A 21,047-nucleotide genomic window follows, 5' to 3' on the forward strand; every position below is an offset into this window, starting at 1 on the left:
ACACACACACACACACACACACACACACACACACACACACACACACAAATTTCAGACCTCTCAGGTCAAGGAGAATACTGCAAAGAGTCAAAAGAAACCATTTAAACATCAGGAAACCACAGTCAACGATTTAGCAGCTTCCACATTATAGGAGCAAAGAGCTTGGAATATGATATTCCAGAAGGCAAAAAAGCTAGGATTATAACCGAATATAACCTATCTAGTAAAACAGAAAAAATCTTTCAGGAGAAAAAAAGTCGACATTTAATGAAATAAGAGAACTTTCAAGCATTCCTAACAAAAAGACCAGAGTTGAACAAAAATTCTAACATTTAAACACAAGACTCAAAAGAAGCATAAAAAGGTAAACAGGAAAGAAAACTCATAGGGATTCAATAAGATTAAACTGTTTACATTCCCACATGGGAAGATAATAATTTGTAATTCCTAAGAACTTTATCATTATTAGAGAAGCTGAATCAATTATGCTAGGATGATCTTAAAAAAAAATGAAAGGGTGCAAAAGAGGAATGTACTGGGAGTAGGGGAAAGAAAGAGGAAGAAGGCAGAAAATTATCTCACAAGAAAGATGCTCACAAGGAAGAACTTAAGGGGATAAATAAGGAGATGGGTAGGGCAATATCTGAACCTCACTCTCAACAAAACTGGCTCAAAAAGGGAAGGAATAGATATATACTCAGTTGGGTACATAAATCTATTTTATCCAATAGGGAAGTGGGGGTGGGGGCGCGGGAACAGTGTCAAAAATTGCTCATCGGTCAAAGGATATGAATGACCAGGTTTTAAGAAGAAGAAATCCAAGCTATCAATAGGAACAATTGAAAAAAGGCTCCAAATCAGAGATGTCAAACAAGCACAGACTTGAATAAGATTTAAATATAATTTGGAAGTATTTAACAAAATAACTAAAATACAACAGAATAAGGATCATGTTAGTATGTGGTTTTCTAAGTCAACATGCTACCTTGAGGCATCCTAATGCAATGTTTAGTGGCTCTATTACTATTTGAGTTTGACACTACTGCTCTAAATCACTACAAAGTAGAAAAATGCATATTAAAACACCTCCTACACAAAGGCTGGCAAAGTTGCCAAAAACAAAAAAAAAGAAAGAAAATACTGGGGGAGCTACAGGAAAACTCTAACTGGTCTGGCCATTCTGGAAGCAATATAGAACTATGCTTAAAAAACTAATAAACTGTTTGACCCACTGATATCACTTTAGTACATCTATACCCCAAAGAGATCAAATGAAGAGGCACAGAAAGGTAAACAGGAATATATGCAAAAATATTATAGCAACTCTTTTTGTAGTGGTAAAAAACTGGAAAATGAGGGAGTACCCATCAATTCAGGAAAGGGTGAACAAGTTGTGGTTTGGCAATGTGATAAAACACTATCGTGCTTTAATAAATGAAAAGAATGATTTCAGAGAAACCTAGGGACTGCGTAAACTGATGCAGAGTGCAAAGAACCAGGGGAACAATTCATACCACAATAATATTGAAATAGACAAATAGCTTTGAAAGTCTTAGGAACTCTGATTAACAAACTGAACAATGATTAATCATGATTCCAGACGACTCATGAGTAAACATGCTAACTTTACCTCTTGGGAGAGAAGAATGGACTCAAGAGTACAGATTGAGACATATTTTGGAAGGCATGACCAATACAGGAATTTGTTTTGCTTAAATATACATGTTTGTTACAAGCAATTTTTTTTCTCAAAGGGTGGAGGTGTTAGGGAGAAAAGAGGGGGAAGGAAAAAAGGTGTATTTTTGTTGATTAAAAAAATAATTAAAGGGCATCTAAGTGGCACAGTGGATAAAGCACTGGCCCTAGAGTCAGGAGGACCTGAATTCAAATCCAGCCTCAGAGACTTAATACTTACTAGCCATGTGACCTTGGGCAAGTCACTTAACCCCAATTGCCCTGCCCTCCCCTCTTCAAAAAAAATTTAATTTTTTCAAAGAATAAAATAAAATAAAATAGCAAAACCCCTGAAATAAAGTAATCTAAGACATTTTTATTTTCCCATATACTTAATTTTAAAAAAAAAGACAATTCTGACTGGCAGAGCTGGTTAGTTTGAAAGCATTCTTGATTCTTTGTTATGATTTATATAAAAGTGCTACTCTGGTGTCTCATTGTAGGATGACATTTACTCCAGACTTCGGTTATTCTAGCACAGAATAAATCCTGATAGGTTATAACAAACTGAGCTTCATCTCTGAAGACCGGTCACTTAAAAAATTAATTTAAGTGTTTGGTACTACACTCTTTTTTTCTCTAGCCAGGACTCATGGGTGTGAGGGGATGGGTACTTTGTATTTTTTTTTATTTTCACTTTCCCAATTATTGGTACTCTAAATATTAAGTTCTCTGTACAACAAACAATAAAATGAAACAAGAAAGAAATGAACCACATCAGGACACCATCTTGCTATAAAGTCAGAAGACATAAGAAAATTTCCGTTAAATAAATATTAAGGACAGCTTACTAGTTTTCTTTCTTAGAGAAACATGTCTTTTCTTAAAATTTTAAGTATTATCTATTTAAAACCAAGAATAAGCCTTATGTTTAACAAGGATAAACTTGAAACCTTTACAATAAGACCAGGAGTAAAACAAGGATGTCCATTATCACCACTATCATTCAATACTGTTTTAGAAATGCAATAAGACAAGAAAAAAAATTGGAGGAATAAAACTAGTCAATGAGGAACAATAAGTAAAGGAGTAGATAGAGTTAGTTTCATCATAGCCTAAAAGCAAAAAGATACAATCAATCACCATTTACAATAGTTATGCTCTATAAAATCACTAAACACTAAATTTGTGACTACCGAACCATTGCTCCTAAGGGAAGTACATCATTAGGTTCTAATGAGCCTCTGGTTACATTTACTTTAGCATTTTCTGGAGCAGCCTCACATACAGATCAGTGAATTTCCTCTCCCTTTTTCTGAATGTACCATATTGCTGACTCATTAACACTAAACTCAAGGCCAATAGCATACATATATTTCTCTATAAGGCGTGTCACAGCATTTTTGTGCTTAGGAACACTAGACAGTACTTCAGCACTATGCTTCAGGGCCATCTTAAATAGCAAAATCATCAACAAAAAGACACAAAAATGCAAAAAACATGGCACTAAATAGACTATAAAAAGGATAGTTATTTACAGTATAAATGCAAGAAAGCAGAGCATTGCCTTATTCAACTGGGCTGGGAAGTTGCCCATCAGGTGATTCAAATATTTTTACCATTCCACACATGCCGCTGAATGACTACAAAAAATGCTGAGAATACTGATTTCTAGATTACAAACTTTAGAAATTAGGTAAATTCAGGGAGGCCAGGTAGCACAGCGAGTAAGAGCTCCAGTTCCAGTGTAAGGATGACCTGGAGATCGAATCCCGGGCTCAGACACTTAGCACTCACCCAGAAACACCTGGCTGTGTAACCTTGAGCAAGTTACTTAACCCCAATTGCTTAGGGGTGGCCAGGTGGCTCAGCGAGTAAGAGCACCAGCTCCTGTGTTGGGATGACCTGAAGATCGAATCCCGGGCAGAGACACTCAGCACCACACCCAGAAATAACTGGCCATGTAACCTTGAGCAAGTTACTTAACCCCGATTGCTTAAAAAAAAAAAAAAAAGATATTAAGTAAATTCTGCAAATACAGAATCCATAAACAATGAAGATTGACTATGTATTGTTTCACAAGTTACTTAACCACCCAGTCTTGAATGGAATCAGTGATTATGATTAACATAAGCAAAAATATTATCATGAGAATCATTGCAGGTGATAGATCTCCATCTGCTGGGATTCACGAACACTTTGAGAAATTCTAGGAACCTGACAAGCTTCTCCAAGGCAACATATAGCCCTGATTCTCACTGGCTTCAATGTAAATGCAGGTATCGTGGAAAATGGCAAATAGTAAGTTGTAAAATATGGTTTCAGGGGCAGCTAGGTGGTACAGTGAATAGAGCACCAGCCCTAGAGTCAGGAAGACCTGAGTTCAAATTTGACCTCAGACACTTAACACAAAACTAGCCATGTGACCTTGAGCAAGTCATTTAACTCCAACTGCCCTACCTTCCCCTCTCCAAAAAAGCAAAAAAAAAATTTTATTTATATACATATGGCTTGAGATTAGTGATGAAAAAGGCCAAGACTTAAAAGACTATGAAGATTCAGACCTGCATGTCAAGAAAAATGCAATTCAAATTCAATCCCAAAAGACTAATGATTAAGCATACTATCCACCTCCAGAGAAAGAACTGATATTGTTTGAATACAAACCAAAGCATGCTATTTTTCACTTTCTTTCATTTTATTTTATTCAAGTCTTCTTGTACAAAATGACTAATACAGAAATGTTTTACATAATTGCACATGTGTAACCTATATCTTATTGCTTACCATCTCAGGGAGGAGGGAAAGAGGGATGGAATTTGGAACTCAAAACTTCAAATAAAAATGTTTGAAATTTTTTTTAAAAGAATGTTATCAAAAAAGGAAAGAGGAATATAGTGAAAAGGAAGGAAGGAGAAAGGAAGGAGGGAGGGAGGGACTGACTACATTTTAACAGACAAAAAATAACAGATTACTGACTGACATGGGAATCATTCCTGATTCTACAGTTTATGTTCAGTCAGACCATTACAAGTCCAAGTCAGTACCAAATTAGGAGAAAAAAAAGTTGGGATGCAATTAAAATAGCTCCAATTGCATTTAAATAAGCTACTGACTGTGAAAAATGGAAAGTAGACAATAAACATTAACTTTGATTATTGCCATTTCTTAGACAAGTTTAACAGAAATAAAAGTTGCAACAATGAAGAGCCCAAAAACCATCTCAGTCAGAAGACACTTGACCTCCTTGGCAAGTACAGAGATAAAAGCAGCTAAGGGCAACACTAGCTTAGCAGAGATCACATAAACAAAATATTCTTTCAACAATAATATTCTCTTGATGATAGTATTGTGCTGCAAGTGAGTCATGGAACACCACTACCTCCAAAGAATTAAAATTCAGAATACTCAAAGAGCAAGGTAGGCAAAAGTAGGCTATAACATCTCATAAATTACTTTTACATAAGAAATAGCATAGATTTAATACAGAAAATGGATGTGAGGATATCCCCACAGATAAAATAATGTATAGATTAAAGCTTGCAGGATTGGTTGGTGTAATAAAGTGCACCAAAAACATCAATATGTGCCCAAAAAACAATTTCTTTGTTATGGTCTTTTAAGGTATATCAATAAAAATGTGATTAAAATCCAAAACGTGTATGGTACAAAATATAATTCAAAAAGATCAAATAAATGTAGCCAGTAACTATGCAAAAACACAGGATTCTACAAAATTAGGCAAAATTTTATTCACTTATTCTTGGTTGAAATGAACTGGTTACAAAATAATGCAAACTGTAATAATAATGTTTATCATTCCATAGTAAAAATTAGGTAGACTAATATATCATAAAATATGTGAAAAATTAGCTCCTTATTTACTCTTACCAAGGATATTTTGGGAATCAGACACACCCTGTAGAGTTAACAGCTCAGCTCCTGAAGATAAAAGCAAGAAATAATGGCCTCTGTACAATCATCATCTACATTTGTGCTGCATTTGACACAAACACTTCTGGGACTTCAGGGAATTAAACTTTCTGCTACCTCACTAACCTAACCAATCAAATCAGTCCCTCTTTTCTCTTTCATAGCCTCCTTTTCTTCCTCCCAATGCCCACCTGAGGACTATTCCCCGAAAGACCCCAGTGCATGAGGTTTTTCTTAGTTTTGCAAACTGTTGTTTCTCATTATTATTCTTTACTACATGGAATGACAGGGGACAAAACGGGCATGGGGGTGGGGGGTAGTAGGCATGTCTATGTGGACATTATACAAGATGTCCAAAAAGTCTTAGTGCAACAAAGGTAATAGATGAAAACTGCCTTAAGACTTTTGGGGCATGGGAAATAGAAGGAAATAATTAAGTACAAAGAAATAAATGTAGGTGATACAAAAATAAAAATATCAATAAATTGTTTAAAGTGTTTGTTCTAATTTTCTCTGGAAAAAATTCTCTTTTTGCCTGGGTGGTCTTCATACACCTTTTCAAATGACTTCAGTTTATAAGGTTTCATGCTACCTGCAGCTAAAGTATTAAGACAAAATTAATACATTACATGTTCCTCACCATGCTTAACAGGGCTTGTGACCCCAATGATAAATGTAGTGAACCTTTTTTTTTTGCATATTTCAGCTGATCAATCGACATTTACTAAGCACCTACTGTATGCCAGTCGCTCTGGGAATTCCCTATTTCCACTACTAAACTGTCCTTGAAACTGGATTCATCACAAAAGGTTTTTATTTCTCCTTAAAAATAAGACTATAATATTATTTATTTAGAATGATCAACTTATAAAAAGTCAATAAAAAAATGCTCTCTGCAAAATTATGTAATAATATGGGAGCAAAGCACAGGGAAATTCTTTATTATTGTAAAAACAGTTATTTTATCCTTCAAGACCAGAGTATGAATTTTAAAAATTGGAAGTGATTTGGAGTACTTGAAAATATCCAATAATTCTGATCACTATTTCTACCTACCACAGTTTGGAAAACTGTATTACCTGGAGACCCAGCTTTTAGTGATGAACCTTACCAAATTTGGCTAAGCTAGTGCTTGAATTACAAGCATAGGAAGCCAAGATGGCAGAGAAAACAACCTAAGTTCTCCCAAATTCCCTTCCAAACAAGTAAAATAAAGCTTCAAAATAAATTGTGGAGCAGCAGAACCCACAAAAAGAATGGGTGAAACAATTTTCCAGCCTAAGGTAACACAGAAGGTTGGCAGGAAAGGTCTATCTCACTAAAATGAGAATGGAGCACAAGGCCAGCCCACACTGCATCCAATAAGCCGGCAGCAAGGCAATACCTGGGCAAGCCAACAGCAGGCCTTGGGGGCAACTAAACTGGCTGGACTTCTCACCCCACAGACTTAAAGAAGATCAAATAACTGTTAGAAGGAAATCACAAGGGTTCCTTTGTGGGCACTCGGTGTTGAACTCTGCTGTATTAACCATGTGTTCCGGTCACAGTCCCAGGGCAAGGAGGGCCACTAGCACATCAGAGTTTGCAGCTGCAAGGGAGCAAGGACCCTAGTCAGAGGTCCAAGGCTGAAAAGAGTGCTTGCGGTCACTAACAGACAAGGGCACAGGCCAGCAGAGTAGTAAACACACCTCTCCTTGGATAGTAACACCTTGGAAGAACTGAAAACTTATAGATCTGTCTCTGACAACAGCTACACAAAAAACCTGAAGGTGGAACAGTGTCCCCTCCACCCTGGAGGCAGAGCCCAACCTTAACATAAAGTTAAAAGTCAAGAAACAGACTGGAAAAATGAGCAAACAACAAATAAAGGGATGATCAAAACACAAACTCAGAAGACAACAAAGCCAAAATTGCTATGTCCAAAGGCTCAAAAATGTGAAATAACCTCAGGCCCAGAAAGAATTCCTAGAAGAGCTGAAAAAGGATTTAAAAAAATCAAATAGGAGAGGGAGAGGAAAAACTGGGAAAACAAATAATATTGAAGCAAGAAAATGATGAAAAATGAGTCAACAGCTTGGTAAAAGAGGCACAAAAAATACGAAGAAAATAACACCTTAAAAAACAGAATAGGCTGTAAAAGAAGCACAAAAATCCACTACAGAATGCCTTAAAAAGTAGAATTGATCAAAAGGAAAAGGAAGTACAAAAGTTCATTGAAAAAAATAATTCCTTAAAAATCAGAATTGGGCAAGTAGAAGCTAATGACTCCACGAAACATAAATAAATCATGGGGTGGCCAGGTGGTGCAGTGAACCAGCCCTGCAGTCAGGAGGACCTGAGTACAAATACGGCCTCAGACACTTAACACCAAACTAGCCGTGTAACCTTGGGCAAGTCACTTAACCCCAATTGCCCTACCTTCCTCCCTCCAAAAAGGAAGGATGGAAGGACGGACGGACGGACGGACGGACGGACGGAAGGAAGGAAGGAAGGAAGGAAGGAAGGAAGGAAGGAAGGAAGGAAGGAAGGAAGGAAAAAACAAAATCAAAATAATGGAAAAATAGAAGAGAAGGCGAAATGTCTCATCAGAGAAACAACTGACATGGAAAATAGATCGAGGAGAAAGAATTTAAGAATTATTAGACTATCTGAAAATCGTGACTGAAAAAAGAGCGTAGATATCATCTTTTAAGAAATTCTGTTATCTCCAATCTATACCACCAATTCTGACCACTAATTTCAATCCTATATTGCCTACAGTGCCTTTTTGCTGGATTTTTTACTATCCCCACAAAGTTGGCATGTTCTAAATGAAACTCATCATGTTCCCCCCTGAAACTACCATTTCTTTTTAATTCCTATTTCTATCTTTGGTATGTTTCCCAGTCTCTCAGGTCAGAAAATTTGGAGCTGTTTTCAACACTTCCCTAAGGTCTTTTTGTTTTTTCCTTCACTGTGTATGTTGGCTCTACTTTCTATTCTCACTGCTGCTACCATCCTATAACCCCTTCAATGTTACACCTGTATTCCTGAAACAACCTGCTTGTGGCCCCAACACCAGCTTCTACCTACTGTCTATGCTATATGACTACCAGACTAATTTTCTGCGCCATTGGCCTCCTCACTGTTTCACAAATAAGACTCTTCATCTCTCAGATTCAGGCATTTTCTCTAGGTGTCCTCCATACCTGGAACACTCTTTCTCCTCCGAACCAACCACTCTGACTACTACTGGCCTCTCTGGCTTCCCAATTAAAATCCCACTACAAGGAGCCTTCCCCAACCCCTCTTAATTACAGCGTCTTCTTTCTGTTACTTCCCATTTTTCCTGAATATAGCTTACTTTGTATATATTTGTTTGCATGTGGTTCTCCTCCACTAGACTGTAAACGCCTTAAGGGCAAGGATTGTCATTTGCCTCTCTTCGTATCCTGAGTGCTTGGCACTGTGCCTGACATTAGTAAATGTTTACTGATTGATTGTTTTACTTGTGTTATACCTCTATTCAGAACTCAGTGTCCCTATAGTCTACTTTTTCAAATATAAACTTCCATGCCTAACTTTCAAACTGTACCAAACTCTGACTTTTCCTACTTGTCCAACGTATTTCAATTTAATTCAGCAAAGATTTACTGAGCACCTACTAAATGCAACTGAAGCTAGACTCCAATTCATCAAACTGATATGGAACTGCCAATGGGATCCAAAATGCATATATTCTAATAGAGCACAGCTTCGGCTAGACATACCAAGTGTACAAAGATTCAAATGTGAAAAAATCAACTTGAAAGGGTCCATGAAGACCACTCTGGCAAAATAAGAAATTTTCCTGGGGCGGCCAGGTAGCTCATCGAGTAAGAGCACCAGCCCCAGTGTCGGGATGACCTGGGGATCAAATCTGGGCTCAGATACTTAGCACCACACCCAGAAATAACTGCCGTGTAACCTTGAGCAAGTTACTTAACCCCAATTGCTTTAAAAAAAATTTTTTTTCCTGAGAAAATGAGATGTTTTTCTAACAAGCAAAAACTTTCTTTTCTCAAAAACCGTAACTGTAACAAGACTGTTTGTATTGTATAAGATTGCTCTGAGAACTGCCAAATGCAAAAAACTTCATTCAATTGGAGAAATGATACTACTTTCATCCTTTGGTATGGTCACGATACCTAGCAAATCATATAAAAAAAGCAACCCTGAATGCTTCTACTTCCAGACACTATGAAGAGAAAGGATGATTCATATGTCTAAAGACCACTTCAATCAATAAACTAAGGAATTTACAAGAGGCCTCAGTAACAGATACAACTAAAAATACTCATTTGCTTACACACATAATACACTGGCGAATCTCATGCTAGAGAGAATCTCATACTAGAGATCAATGGCAATGCCACATCCAAAACAATTTTCATTGTAATTTGCAGAATTTTTTCAAATGAAAACGATATAACATGGAAGGTACTGACAGAATCTGCTCTGATGAAGTTCAATAGATAGCACAATAAAACATAAATCTAGAAGAGCTAGTTAAAAGCATGGACCTTTGTATAATTTGGACACACTGCATACTCCACACAATCAGTCATTTATGAGAAATAAAAATGAGGGGGAAATGTGTGAGTGTGTGTTTGTGTGTGTGTGTGTGTGTGTGTGTGTGTGTGTGTGTATTTAGAAATAAAGAAAATAATTGAGGGGGGCGGGGTAGAAACAGGACTTCCGTGCGTCTCTGGCTCCCACCTCCTCCAATTCATGTAAAAGGGGACTCTGAACAAACTTTGGAGCTACACAACCCACAAAATGACACAAAGAAGCTAAACTGTTGAAGATAGGCCTGGCAGAAAGGGGCCAGCACAGCTCTCTAGGAGGCAAGCCCAGCCCCACAGAACCTGAGGTTTTAGCCTCAGGGCTGCCACAGCCAGCAGGAAGGACTTCAGATCACCAGCAGCTGTGGTGATTTCCAGAATTATCAACACATAGATGCTAAGGACAAAGCGAGAGGTCAGTGTAGCATTGACTTTGGGATCCGGTAGTTTGGGAGTGCCGTCCAGCCTTTATCCCATGGAGAGAGAAGCTGCTGAGGAGCCATGGCTGTGCAGCACTGCCATGTGGCAGCTTCAGCTCTTGCCTGCAGATTGTAGGGGGACCAAGCAACCAGTCTGAGGGGTAATCCCTCTTGCTTTAACCTGCTTGGATCTGGATTGCGGTCTAGGGTGGAAATCCTTGGGTGTGTGACCAGCTTGCCAGAGCATGTGGAGACTTCAGAGAGGGCACCCAACTAATACCTTTGGCAGCTGAGAAAACCCCAGCAATTGGGACAAAACTCCTCTGTCTGGTAGCAGAGTCCTACTGTGGCAGAAAGTTCAAAAGTCAAGTAACTGAGTAGCAACATGAGCAGGCAGAGGAAGCAAAGCAAGCAGAGAGATCCAACTTTACACTCCTATTTTGGGGACAAAAGGGATCAAAGCATGGAACAGGAGGAAGACAATGAAGTCAGAACTCCTGCACCAAAAGCTTCCAAGAAAAATACAAGCTGCTTACAGCTGATAGAGGACCTTAAGAAACATTTTGAAAACCAAATAAGGGAAGTGGAGGAAAAATTGGGAAGAAAAATGAGAACGATGGAAGGAAATTATGAAATGAGAGTCAACAGCCCGACTGAAGAAAATAACACCTTAAAAAATAGACTAACTCACATGGCAAAAGAGGCTCAAAAAGGCAATGAGGAAAAGAATGGCTTAAAAAGCCAAATTTGTCAGATGATAAAAGAATCTCAAAAGCTCACTGAAGAGAAGAATCATTCCTTCAGAATTACACTAGAGCAAATGGAAGCTAGTGACTTTATGAGAAATCAAGATACTATCAAACAAATCCAAACAAATGAAAGAACAGAAGGCAATGTGAATTATCTCATGGGAAAAACCACTGACCTGGAAAGTAGATCCAGGAGAGAGAATTTAAAAATTAGTGGACTACCTGAAAGCCATGATCAAAATAAAGAACCTAGAAATCATCCTTCAAGAAATTCTCAAGGAAAACTGCCCAGATGTTTTAGAACCAGAGGGTAAAACAGGGGTTGAAAGAATCCACCTATCACCTCCTGAAAAAGATCCCCAAAAGAAAACTCCTAGGAATACTATAGCCAGGTTCCAGAATTCCCAGATCAAGGAAAAAATATTACAAGCAGCCAGGAAGAAACAATTTCAATACTGTGGAAACACAATCAGGATAACACAGGATCTGGCAGCTTCTACACTGAGGGATCCAAGGGCTTCGAATATGATATTCTGGAGGTCAAAGGAGCTGGGATTAAAACCAAGAATCACCTACCCAGCAAAACTGAGTATCAGTGGAATAGAGGACTTTCAAGTATTCTTGATAAAAAAAAAAAAACCCGAGTTAAATAGAAAATTTGACATTCAGATACAAGTTGCATGAGAAGGTAAACAGGGAAAAGAAATCATAAGGAACTTATCAAAGTTGAACTATTTACATTCCTACATGGAAAAACGATAATTGTAACTTATGGAACTTTTCTCAGTATAAGATGAAGGGAACAGAAATGTATATGTATGTATGTGTATATATGTGTGTGTATGTATATACATACATATATGTCTATATAGGAGGGTATATGGGTGTATGAATACATATGTAAATGCGTGTATATATGTGTACAGGTATAAATATAGAGGGCACAGGACCTATTTATTAGGAAGGGATGATACTTAAAAGGTGAAATTAAGAGGTAAGAGAGGAATATAATGAGAGGAGATGGGGAGAGACAGAATAGGGTAAAACTATCTCATACAGAAGAGGCAAGGGAAAATAGTTACAATGGAGGGGAAGAACAGGAAGGCAATAAGGTCAACCTTATACTCAATGAATTTGACTTAGGAAGGGCATGACATACACACTAAACAGGGTATCTCCCCCTACAGGAGAATAGGTGGGCAGGGGGGGCCAGGTGGCTCAGTGAGTAAGAGCACCGGCCCCAGTGTCGGGATGACCTGGGGATCAAATCCTGGCTCAGATACTTAGTACCACACCCAGAAATAACTGGCCGTGTAACCTTGAGCAAGTTACTTAACCCCAATTGCTTTAAAAAAAAAAAAAAGGAGAGGGGGGGGAAGGGGAAAAGAGGGGGGACGATAGAAGGGTGGGCAGGCTGAGGGGGAAGGAAGTTGGAAGCACCCACTTTTGAAAAGGGACAGGATCAAAGTAGAGAATAGAACAAGTGGGAGGTGGTATAGGAGGGAGGGAAGTATAGTCATTCTTTTACAATATATTCACTATGGAAATGTTTTACATAGCTACACATTTATAAATTATACTGAAATGCTTACCTTCCCAGTAAGGGTGGGTGACAAGGGAGGAAAGGAATTAATCTGGAATTCAAAGTTTTAAAAACAAATGTTGTTTAAATATATATACTATTTATTAATATTATTTTACATGTAACTGGGAAATAAGAAATACAGGCACTGGGGCCCTACTGGAAAGTCAGAGGGGGTATGGGAAAAGATATGGGAGAGAGCAGATTGAAGAAAGGGATATCCAGTGGGATCGTTATTTTGGGATGGTAGGTAGGGGAAAAACAGGGAAAAAATCTGTAACTCAAAATCTTGTGGAAATGAATGATGTAAACTAGAAGTTAATAAAGCATGTGATAAAAAAATAGGAAAAAAAGTAAATAAATGAGAAAGTTTTTCATGTTGCTAAAATATGAATCAGCTTTTGGGAAAATTAATGTTCCTCCTTAACAGAGATGAAGGACTACGGATAAGGAATATACATGACATGTGTATCACATTTAGTGTCAAACATGGCTAAGGTGTTGGTCAGTTTTGCAGAATTTCTTCTTTAACTTTTTCTGAAAACTTTTCTTGAACTTTTTCTGGCTCTATGGGGGGAAGAGGTACATAAAGTATCAATAAAATAAGATAAAAGCAAAAAAACTGACTTAGAATAAGTCAATTGAAAAGAAAGGCTCTTTGCAAAATCATATGATAATCTGGGGCAGAGCATAGGGAAATTCCACATTATTACAAAACCAGTTAGTTTTCTCATGACAAAGTACTCTTAGGCATGTTTAGGCTAAAGGAAGATACTGCCATTTTTCTTGGTGATAATAATGAAGCTCTCCCCCAACTCCCATCACTAAATCAATCAAATTGCTCAAATTCATACTCTGAGCCAGAAGGATAACATAACTATATTTATAAAAAGGTTATAGCTATGTTTCACAACTGGAAAAAGATCTGCCTTGAAAATGAAAAAGTAAAGAACTATTTATTAATACCCAACCAGACCTCAAAGCAATTCTCCTAAATATTTCTAAATATTAATGGATAAAAAGGCCACTTGCTGTGGACAAATATGACACATTTCATCTGAACAAGAAAAATTAACATGCATCTTGGGAAAATACATAAAAACAAGGGTTTGAATCTGTGGTCTTGGGTGATAAGTTTCTTGAACAGACACAAATTTTATCACATCTTAGAGGCAGTGTGGTGTAGTAGATAGCACTAGTCACAGGGCCACAAAGATCTGTGTTCAAACTCTGTAACACATACCACAGAATTATGCAAGCCTGGGTAAGACTCTCACCTCAAGGCAGCCTAGACTAATTGTTTCAAACTCAAATAGAAACTGATCCCTGCAGGTAGCATGTCGACTTAGAAAACCAAAAATAAACTATTCTGCACTGTATTTTCTGTATGTTGTTATACATTTTCCAATTATATTTTAAACTAGTTCAGTTTCCACTAGGAAAATACTGAGGCTAGCATGGAGTTTGACACGTCTGGTCTAGGCAACTCTCTAACATCTTAAGTTGCAAATAAGGTGCTGATCTTTTTGTTAAAAGCAGTGGTTGTCTGCATGGAGAAGGATAGAGAAAGCCACAGCAAAGGAAGTGATGTGCAAACACAAATGCCTGTGGATAAAAGTCAGTAAAAGGAAGCTTCATTTATAACAATGCAATCATCAGTCCAGTCACTATCCTTCTCTCTCTCATAATATTTATTTATGAAAAATGGAATTTTCTATAGTTCTTAAGAGACAAAATATAGATCCTGATTTATGAATGAAAAAATTACAAATAGAAATTACATTTTGAAAAACTTTGCGCCAAAAAAACTATCACATTAATATTATTTTATAATTGATAATATGAAAATTATAAATGGCTTTATCAATAATTAACCACATATTCTGTTATTTTTCAGATGTGTTCTAAAAACTATGATAAATTCTTCATTTTATTTGAATAGAACTAATAAAATTATTTGCATAGATTTCCTTATGAAAAGCAGCGGTAAATTAAGAAATGTGACAATTTTTTCAGGAAAACAGCAGGAATAAATCACATTAAAGTTTGGAAACTGAGATAATTTTTTCAGACACAGTAACTCATGAAGAATATTTACTGTGCAGAGATGGTAATCTATATCAGCAGGAAGAATACCCACATCAATGAAATCACAGACTCTATGTCAAAGAATTCAGAACTCTTCTCATTGTCCCAAGAACCCCATATTCATTTCCACCTCTGTTCACTTGCTTATGCTATTTCCTTTGCCTCAATTATCTTTTCCTCTCTTTTCCACCTATCTAAATGCTACTCCACCTATCTTCAAGAACCAGCATTTCAATTCCTCCATGATTCCTATATCTTTATCCTTTTTCTAAATCCCTTATGATCTGTACCATAGAACTTAGTACTTAATTATCCATATAACTTAGTACTAAATTATATGCTGTCTACAGCAACTATTCTCTAATTGTTCCATACAAGTTAATCTCATCTCTCCACCTAAATTGATTAGATGCTTATAGTGGTCACAGACTACATCTTAAAGTTCCTTGGGAAAAAAAATTAAACATGAATTATACTTACTTGACACAGTTTGTGAAACTGAAGTTGCTGTTGTTGTTGTAGAAGTGGTAGAAGACTGTGTAGATGATGGCGTTGAAGTAGAAACTACTGATGCTGGGCTACTAGTTGTAGGAGTAGATGCATTTACAGCTTGGGCTTGTACTTGGGCTTGTACTTGAGCTTGTACTTGGGCCTGGGCCTGGGCCTGAGCCTGGGCCTGTGCCTGTGCCTGAGCTTGAGCCTGAGCCTGGGCCTGGGCCTGAGCCTGTGCCTGGGCCTGAGCCTGTGCCTGTGCCTGGGCCTGGGCCTGGGCCTGAGCCTGGGCCTGAGCCTGGGCCTGGGCCTGGGCCTGGGCCTGGGCCTGGGCTTGAGCCTGGGCCTGAGCCTGGGCCTGGGCCTGTGCCTGGGCCTGGGCCTGGGCCTGAGCCTGAGCCTGAGCCTGGGCCTGGGCCTGGGCCTGGGCCTGAGCCTGGGCCTGAGCCTGAGCCTGAGCCTGGGCCTGGGCCTGGGCCTGGGCCTGAGCCTGGGCCTGAGCCTGGGCCTGAGCCTGTGCAGCCAGCATAGGAGTTAGCTCTGATTGCTGAATAACTTTAACCCCATCTGGTTTGGTCCATGCAGACTCACGTGTCCGAGCATTATAATAATAAACCTGTAGAGAAGGTAAATAAAGTTGTAACTTTAAATAAGTAAATAAACTATTCTGCACTGTATTTTCTGTATGTTGTTATACATTTTCCAATTATATTTTAAACTAGTTCAGTTTCCACTAGGAAAATACTGAGGCTAGCATGGAGTTTGACACGTCTGGTCTAGGCAACTCTCTAACATCTTAAGTTGCAAATAAGGTGCTGATCTTTGTTAAAAGCATGATCTATGTAACATAACATACCTGTCTAGAGATAAATGGGCACATATAGCTGATACATGATACTACCCACATATGTAAGCAAGTCATATACTCAAAAGTCCCTGTAATGACTGTCCAATCCAATCTTTAGCTGTTCCTGATAATGCTGCCCTAACTCCATCTCTCTCTTCTACACAGAAGATTCCATTAATTGTGACCACTTCAAAAGACATTTGGTGCCTATACTGTACAAAGCCCTGTGCAAGATGATGGAGATAACAAAACAGTTTTTTGGATATATTTAGTCACTGCCTCCAAGAAAAGCACATTCCACCTAAGGTATGTAACATTTAAAAAGATAATCTGTCAATAGTCTATGTCTTAATATTTATATATTTCAAGTATCTTTTACATCTTACCTTTCCATCTGGAGTTTTGTTTTCTACCCATATTTCCTCAGTGGGAGGTAATGTTGGTGTACCAGGGGCAGTAACTGGCGGCATTCCAGGTGGAAACATCATGCCAGGAGGTGGGGGCATAGTTCCCATGGGAGGAGGCATAAAAGGTGGTCTCTGTAAATAATCACAATAGTAATATCAATATAGTGATTTCTATACTATATGTTTACGGCTGCCTTCCTTTATTTTTGCTCTAATTAAAAACAAATACTCAAGCATTTTAGCAATAAGGCAACTGTTAAAATAAAAACCACTGACCCCACTTTGGGGTTTATATAACAAAGTAGTCAAAATATGCTAACTCTACATGTAAAACAATTACAGCAGCATTATTTGTGGTAGCAAAATACTCTAAGTGAGTGCTTATCAATTAGGGAATGATAGAACAAACTATACTATATAAACATAATAGAATATTATTGCACATTAAGAAAGGAAGACTGAGGAACTCAGCAAAACACAATTAGACTAGAATACTAAAAAGTAAAGAATACTAAAAAGCAGAACCAAGAAAATATATATGACTAACTTAATAAAACCAATGAGAACACTAAATGGCAGTAGAATTCTGACAAATTATAATGAACAATCTTGGTCCTAGAGAATGAATGATAAAAACACACCTCTCTGTAATGAAGTAGAAGATTTTGGAAACAGAATGTGACAAACACTATCAAATGAGGTTACTGATGTGGTTAGTTTTTATTACAAGTTTTTCTTTGTTATGAGGAAGGAATAGTTCAACTAGAGAGACAAGAGAGTTAAGTGAGAATAACCATAATGTAAAAACAAAAGGTAAAAATAAAACTATATTATAACAAAAATTTCATATGACTAAAAAATGTTTGCTGGTAACCAATTTACATGAAACAAACATAATATTCAGTACAATGAAACAATTAAGCAGAGTTCATTATAACAGGATTTGATCAATACACAAAAAACAAAACTATATATAAAAACCTGCAAATTCTAGTTACATTTGCATACAAACTAAACAGAAAATAAAAAACTGTTGCAGGTCCTAAAATTGGTAAGGATGAGGATGACAAATTCATCACTGCCTAAATAGCTCAGAAATAGCCTTGAGCTGTTATGTCAAGGCTTACAAAAGGTACGGTAACATGGTAGAAAGAAAAAAAAAAGTAGTATACTCCTTCACTCTCTCTTAGCCTTTCTAAAAGAAAAGAAAGACCTGGATAGCAAATTCCTTAACAAACCAGGAATTCATGTGGATAAAATTATTAGCTAGGAAACTTTCTTTGTATTTAAAAATGTCATAGTAACTACACTGGAGGTAATGAAGTCACTAGTTTGAAAAAGTATTGTTATGAACCAAAAACCCTTGAATGGAACTTTTTTGTTTTTGCATTCCTCTTCAAAAAAAAAAAGAAAAAAAAAGAAATTAACTGATACCAGCACATGTCCAAAAAAACCAAAACAAAACATCTTAGCTTTAAAATTAAGTCCTAAAGAAATTAAGATCTAAGAGTTAAGTTCTGAATTCAGAAAAATCTCAGCTGTCTAAATCTACAGGATAAAAAATGCCAGTAACAAACACTGCAAACAAATACTATAACAGCCTCATTCATCAAAATTGCTTAGATTATATTCACTATGCTATATAATAAATATTAAAGCAGGAACACAATTACATTTTAGAAAAAAATTAATATGGTAAAATAAAAAAAGTTTTTTATATAACTTGTAGATAATCTTAAAATGTAATTAAAACAAGATCAAGTTTATACAATAGTAGTGATGTAGTCATTTCTTTTGGGGGGAAAAACTCTTTCCCAGTCTACTTTCTTTTAGATTTATCCTATTTTTCAGATATGAATAGATAATATTCAATGAATATAAACATCTGTTAAACATCTTTCAAGGGGCGGCTTAGGTGGCACAGTGAGTAAAGCTCCAGCCCTGGAGTCAGGAGGACCCGAGTTCGGTTCAGGCCTCAGACTTAACACCCACACACACACACACCCACACACACACACACACACACACACACACACACACACACACAAAACTAGCTGTGTAACCTTGGGCAAGTTACTTAACCCCAATTGCCCTCCAAAAAGCAAAAAAAAAAAATCTTTCAAATATGATTAGCTAGATATAATCCTATTTTAATACAAAATTATATTATACATTAAGACCAAGAAAAGCATCACATTGGAAAGCATCTACTTACATCAAAATATGTATCTACATTAGAATTACATTAGACTGCTCTATTTTAGTTCTACCAATAGCTGTAAATGAGTGGCAGACAGAATAACAAAATTCATATGTATGTTAAGTGATAGAAAATTAAATTAGTTTTTTTCAGAAAAATATTGCTAGGGGTGGCCAGGTAGCACAGTGAGTAAGAGCACTGGCTCCAGTGTCGGGATGACCTGGAGATCGAATCCCAGGCTCAGATACTTAGCACCCACCCAGAAACACCTGGCCCTGTAACCTTGAGCAAGTTACTTAACCCCAATTGCTTAAGGGCGGCCAGGTAGCACAGTGAGTAAGAGCACTGGCCCCAGTGTTGTGATGACCTGGAGATTGAATCCTGGGCTCAGACACTCAGCACCACACCCAGAAATAACTGGCCCTGTAACCTTGAGCAAGTTACTTAACCCCAATTGCTTAGGGGAGGCCAGGTGGCTCAGCGAGTAAGAGCACCGGCTCCAGTGTCGGGATGACCTGGGGATCAAATCTGGGCTCAGATAGCACCACACCCAGAAATAACTGGCCGTGTAACCTTGAGCAAGTTACTTAACCCCGATTGCTTTAAAAATATATATATTGCTTAATCTAATCTTAAAGATATATTAAGATTAGGAATACATCAGATTTCTTGAACATTTTAGACTGTGCTGATAGCACTGAAAATGACAGAATCATTTGGTAAAGAAATCTGGAAATATGAAACAGTCACAAAAATATCCAAGCCCTTTGACTCAATAATCCAATTATTGGGAAAATACTCTGAGAGTATCTTTGTAATGAAAAAATTTATCATTTCAAAAATATAGAGTAGCATTAGTTATAATTATTGAGAAGTCGAAATAAACTAGTTGTCCAACAGCTGGTGAATAAACTATGGTATATAAATGTCACAGGATATATTACAATGTCATTTAAAATTATCAATATGGGGAAGATAAAAATATTTCAAAGATGTATAAATAATGTAAACATATCAGGACCACAAAAAACAATATACACATTTATAACTACATTAAGGCAAAGGTTATGCACAATATAGAGATAAATGAACAAAAATTAAAAGGACATAGAATAGATGGCTAATAAGCTATTACGGCTGTACTAGAACATTAAAAAATATAAGCAGTTGCAAATATATGTTATTTAGTTTTTGTTGTCCAAAGTTAAAGGTATAATCAATTAAGATCAGATTTAGAGCTGGAAGAGACCTCATATGCATCTATTCCAACTCCCTCACTTTCCAGATGAAAAAACTGAGGTGTAAGGAGGTTGAGCAATTTGCCAAAGGTTATACACATAATAAACATTAGAAGTCAAAACTTGAATCCAGATCTTCTGATTCCAAAGTCAGGGTCTTTTCATTATACCATTAATTATTGTGCATTTAAAGTATTCAAATACCTATTTCTATCTCTCCTACAAAAACATATATATCCAAATTCAACAGCTTCAATGTCAAACACCATCTCATTATTTTTCTAATTCTATTTCAAATATACTGATTTTCACTTATCATTTCAGTTAGAGAAGTGGAAATAATATAAGTCTGTTATGTGAGGCAGTCATCACACAAGAACACAAAAATAAAAAAATATATATTGAATGACGAAGAATCACTATCGATTTAATGCTAAAAGTGACTCAGTCATCCAATCATCATCTGGTTTTTTCCTTCTCTTCACCTCCTGACTTCCTTCAAGTCTCAACTAAAACTCAATCTTCTAGAAGAAGTCTTTCCCAGGTCCTCTTAATACTAATACTTTCCTGCAGTCACCTATAGTATATCCCTGTTCATCTCCAGTCTGTACATCATTGTTTACACACTTATATCCTCTAGTAGAGTATGAACTCCTTAAGGGCAGGAGATTTTTGCCTTTCCTTTCAAAACTTAAGTATAGTGCTTAGCTCATAGTAGGCACTTTAATAAATCTTACTAACTTGACAGGTCTGAGTCCTTCCTTTTAAAGAGGCCTCATCAACCAGAAGTAATCCTCCTCTGAACTATCAAAACATTTTCTTTGTAATTCTCTTG

General features: G+C 37.0%; 1 protein-coding gene across 4 annotated transcripts in view; it reads right to left on the reverse strand.

Moving 5' to 3' along the window:
• The window catches only part of TCERG1 (transcription elongation regulator 1), a 73,085-nt gene that overhangs the window by 46,626 nt on the left and 5,412 nt on the right, over window positions 1–21,047 (reverse strand). For 3 of the 4 annotated variants that reach the window (XR_011171247.1, XM_069102662.1, XM_069102661.1), the window contains exons 3-4: window positions 16,754–16,906; window positions 15,509–16,136 (exon numbers count right to left, since the gene is read on the reverse strand). Coding sequence is in view for 3 of the 4 variants with exons in the window: in XM_069102662.1 (XP_068958763.1) it covers window positions 15,509–16,136; window positions 16,754–16,906 (781 nt within the window). In the remaining variant the exon portion in view is untranslated. Of the gene's footprint in view, window positions 1–5,565; window positions 5,617–15,508; window positions 16,137–16,753; window positions 16,907–21,047 lie in introns of all 4 variants that reach the window. The other variant, XM_069102663.1, reaches the window with a different exon arrangement.

Source organism: Petaurus breviceps, unplaced genomic scaffold, assembly GCF_028583685.1.
Source record: "Petaurus breviceps papuanus isolate PSGF00001 unplaced genomic scaffold, PetGlider_PUasm1.0 551, whole genome shotgun sequence".
In the NCBI taxonomy this organism is placed as follows: Eukaryota; Metazoa; Chordata; class Mammalia; order Diprotodontia; family Petauridae; genus Petaurus; species Petaurus breviceps.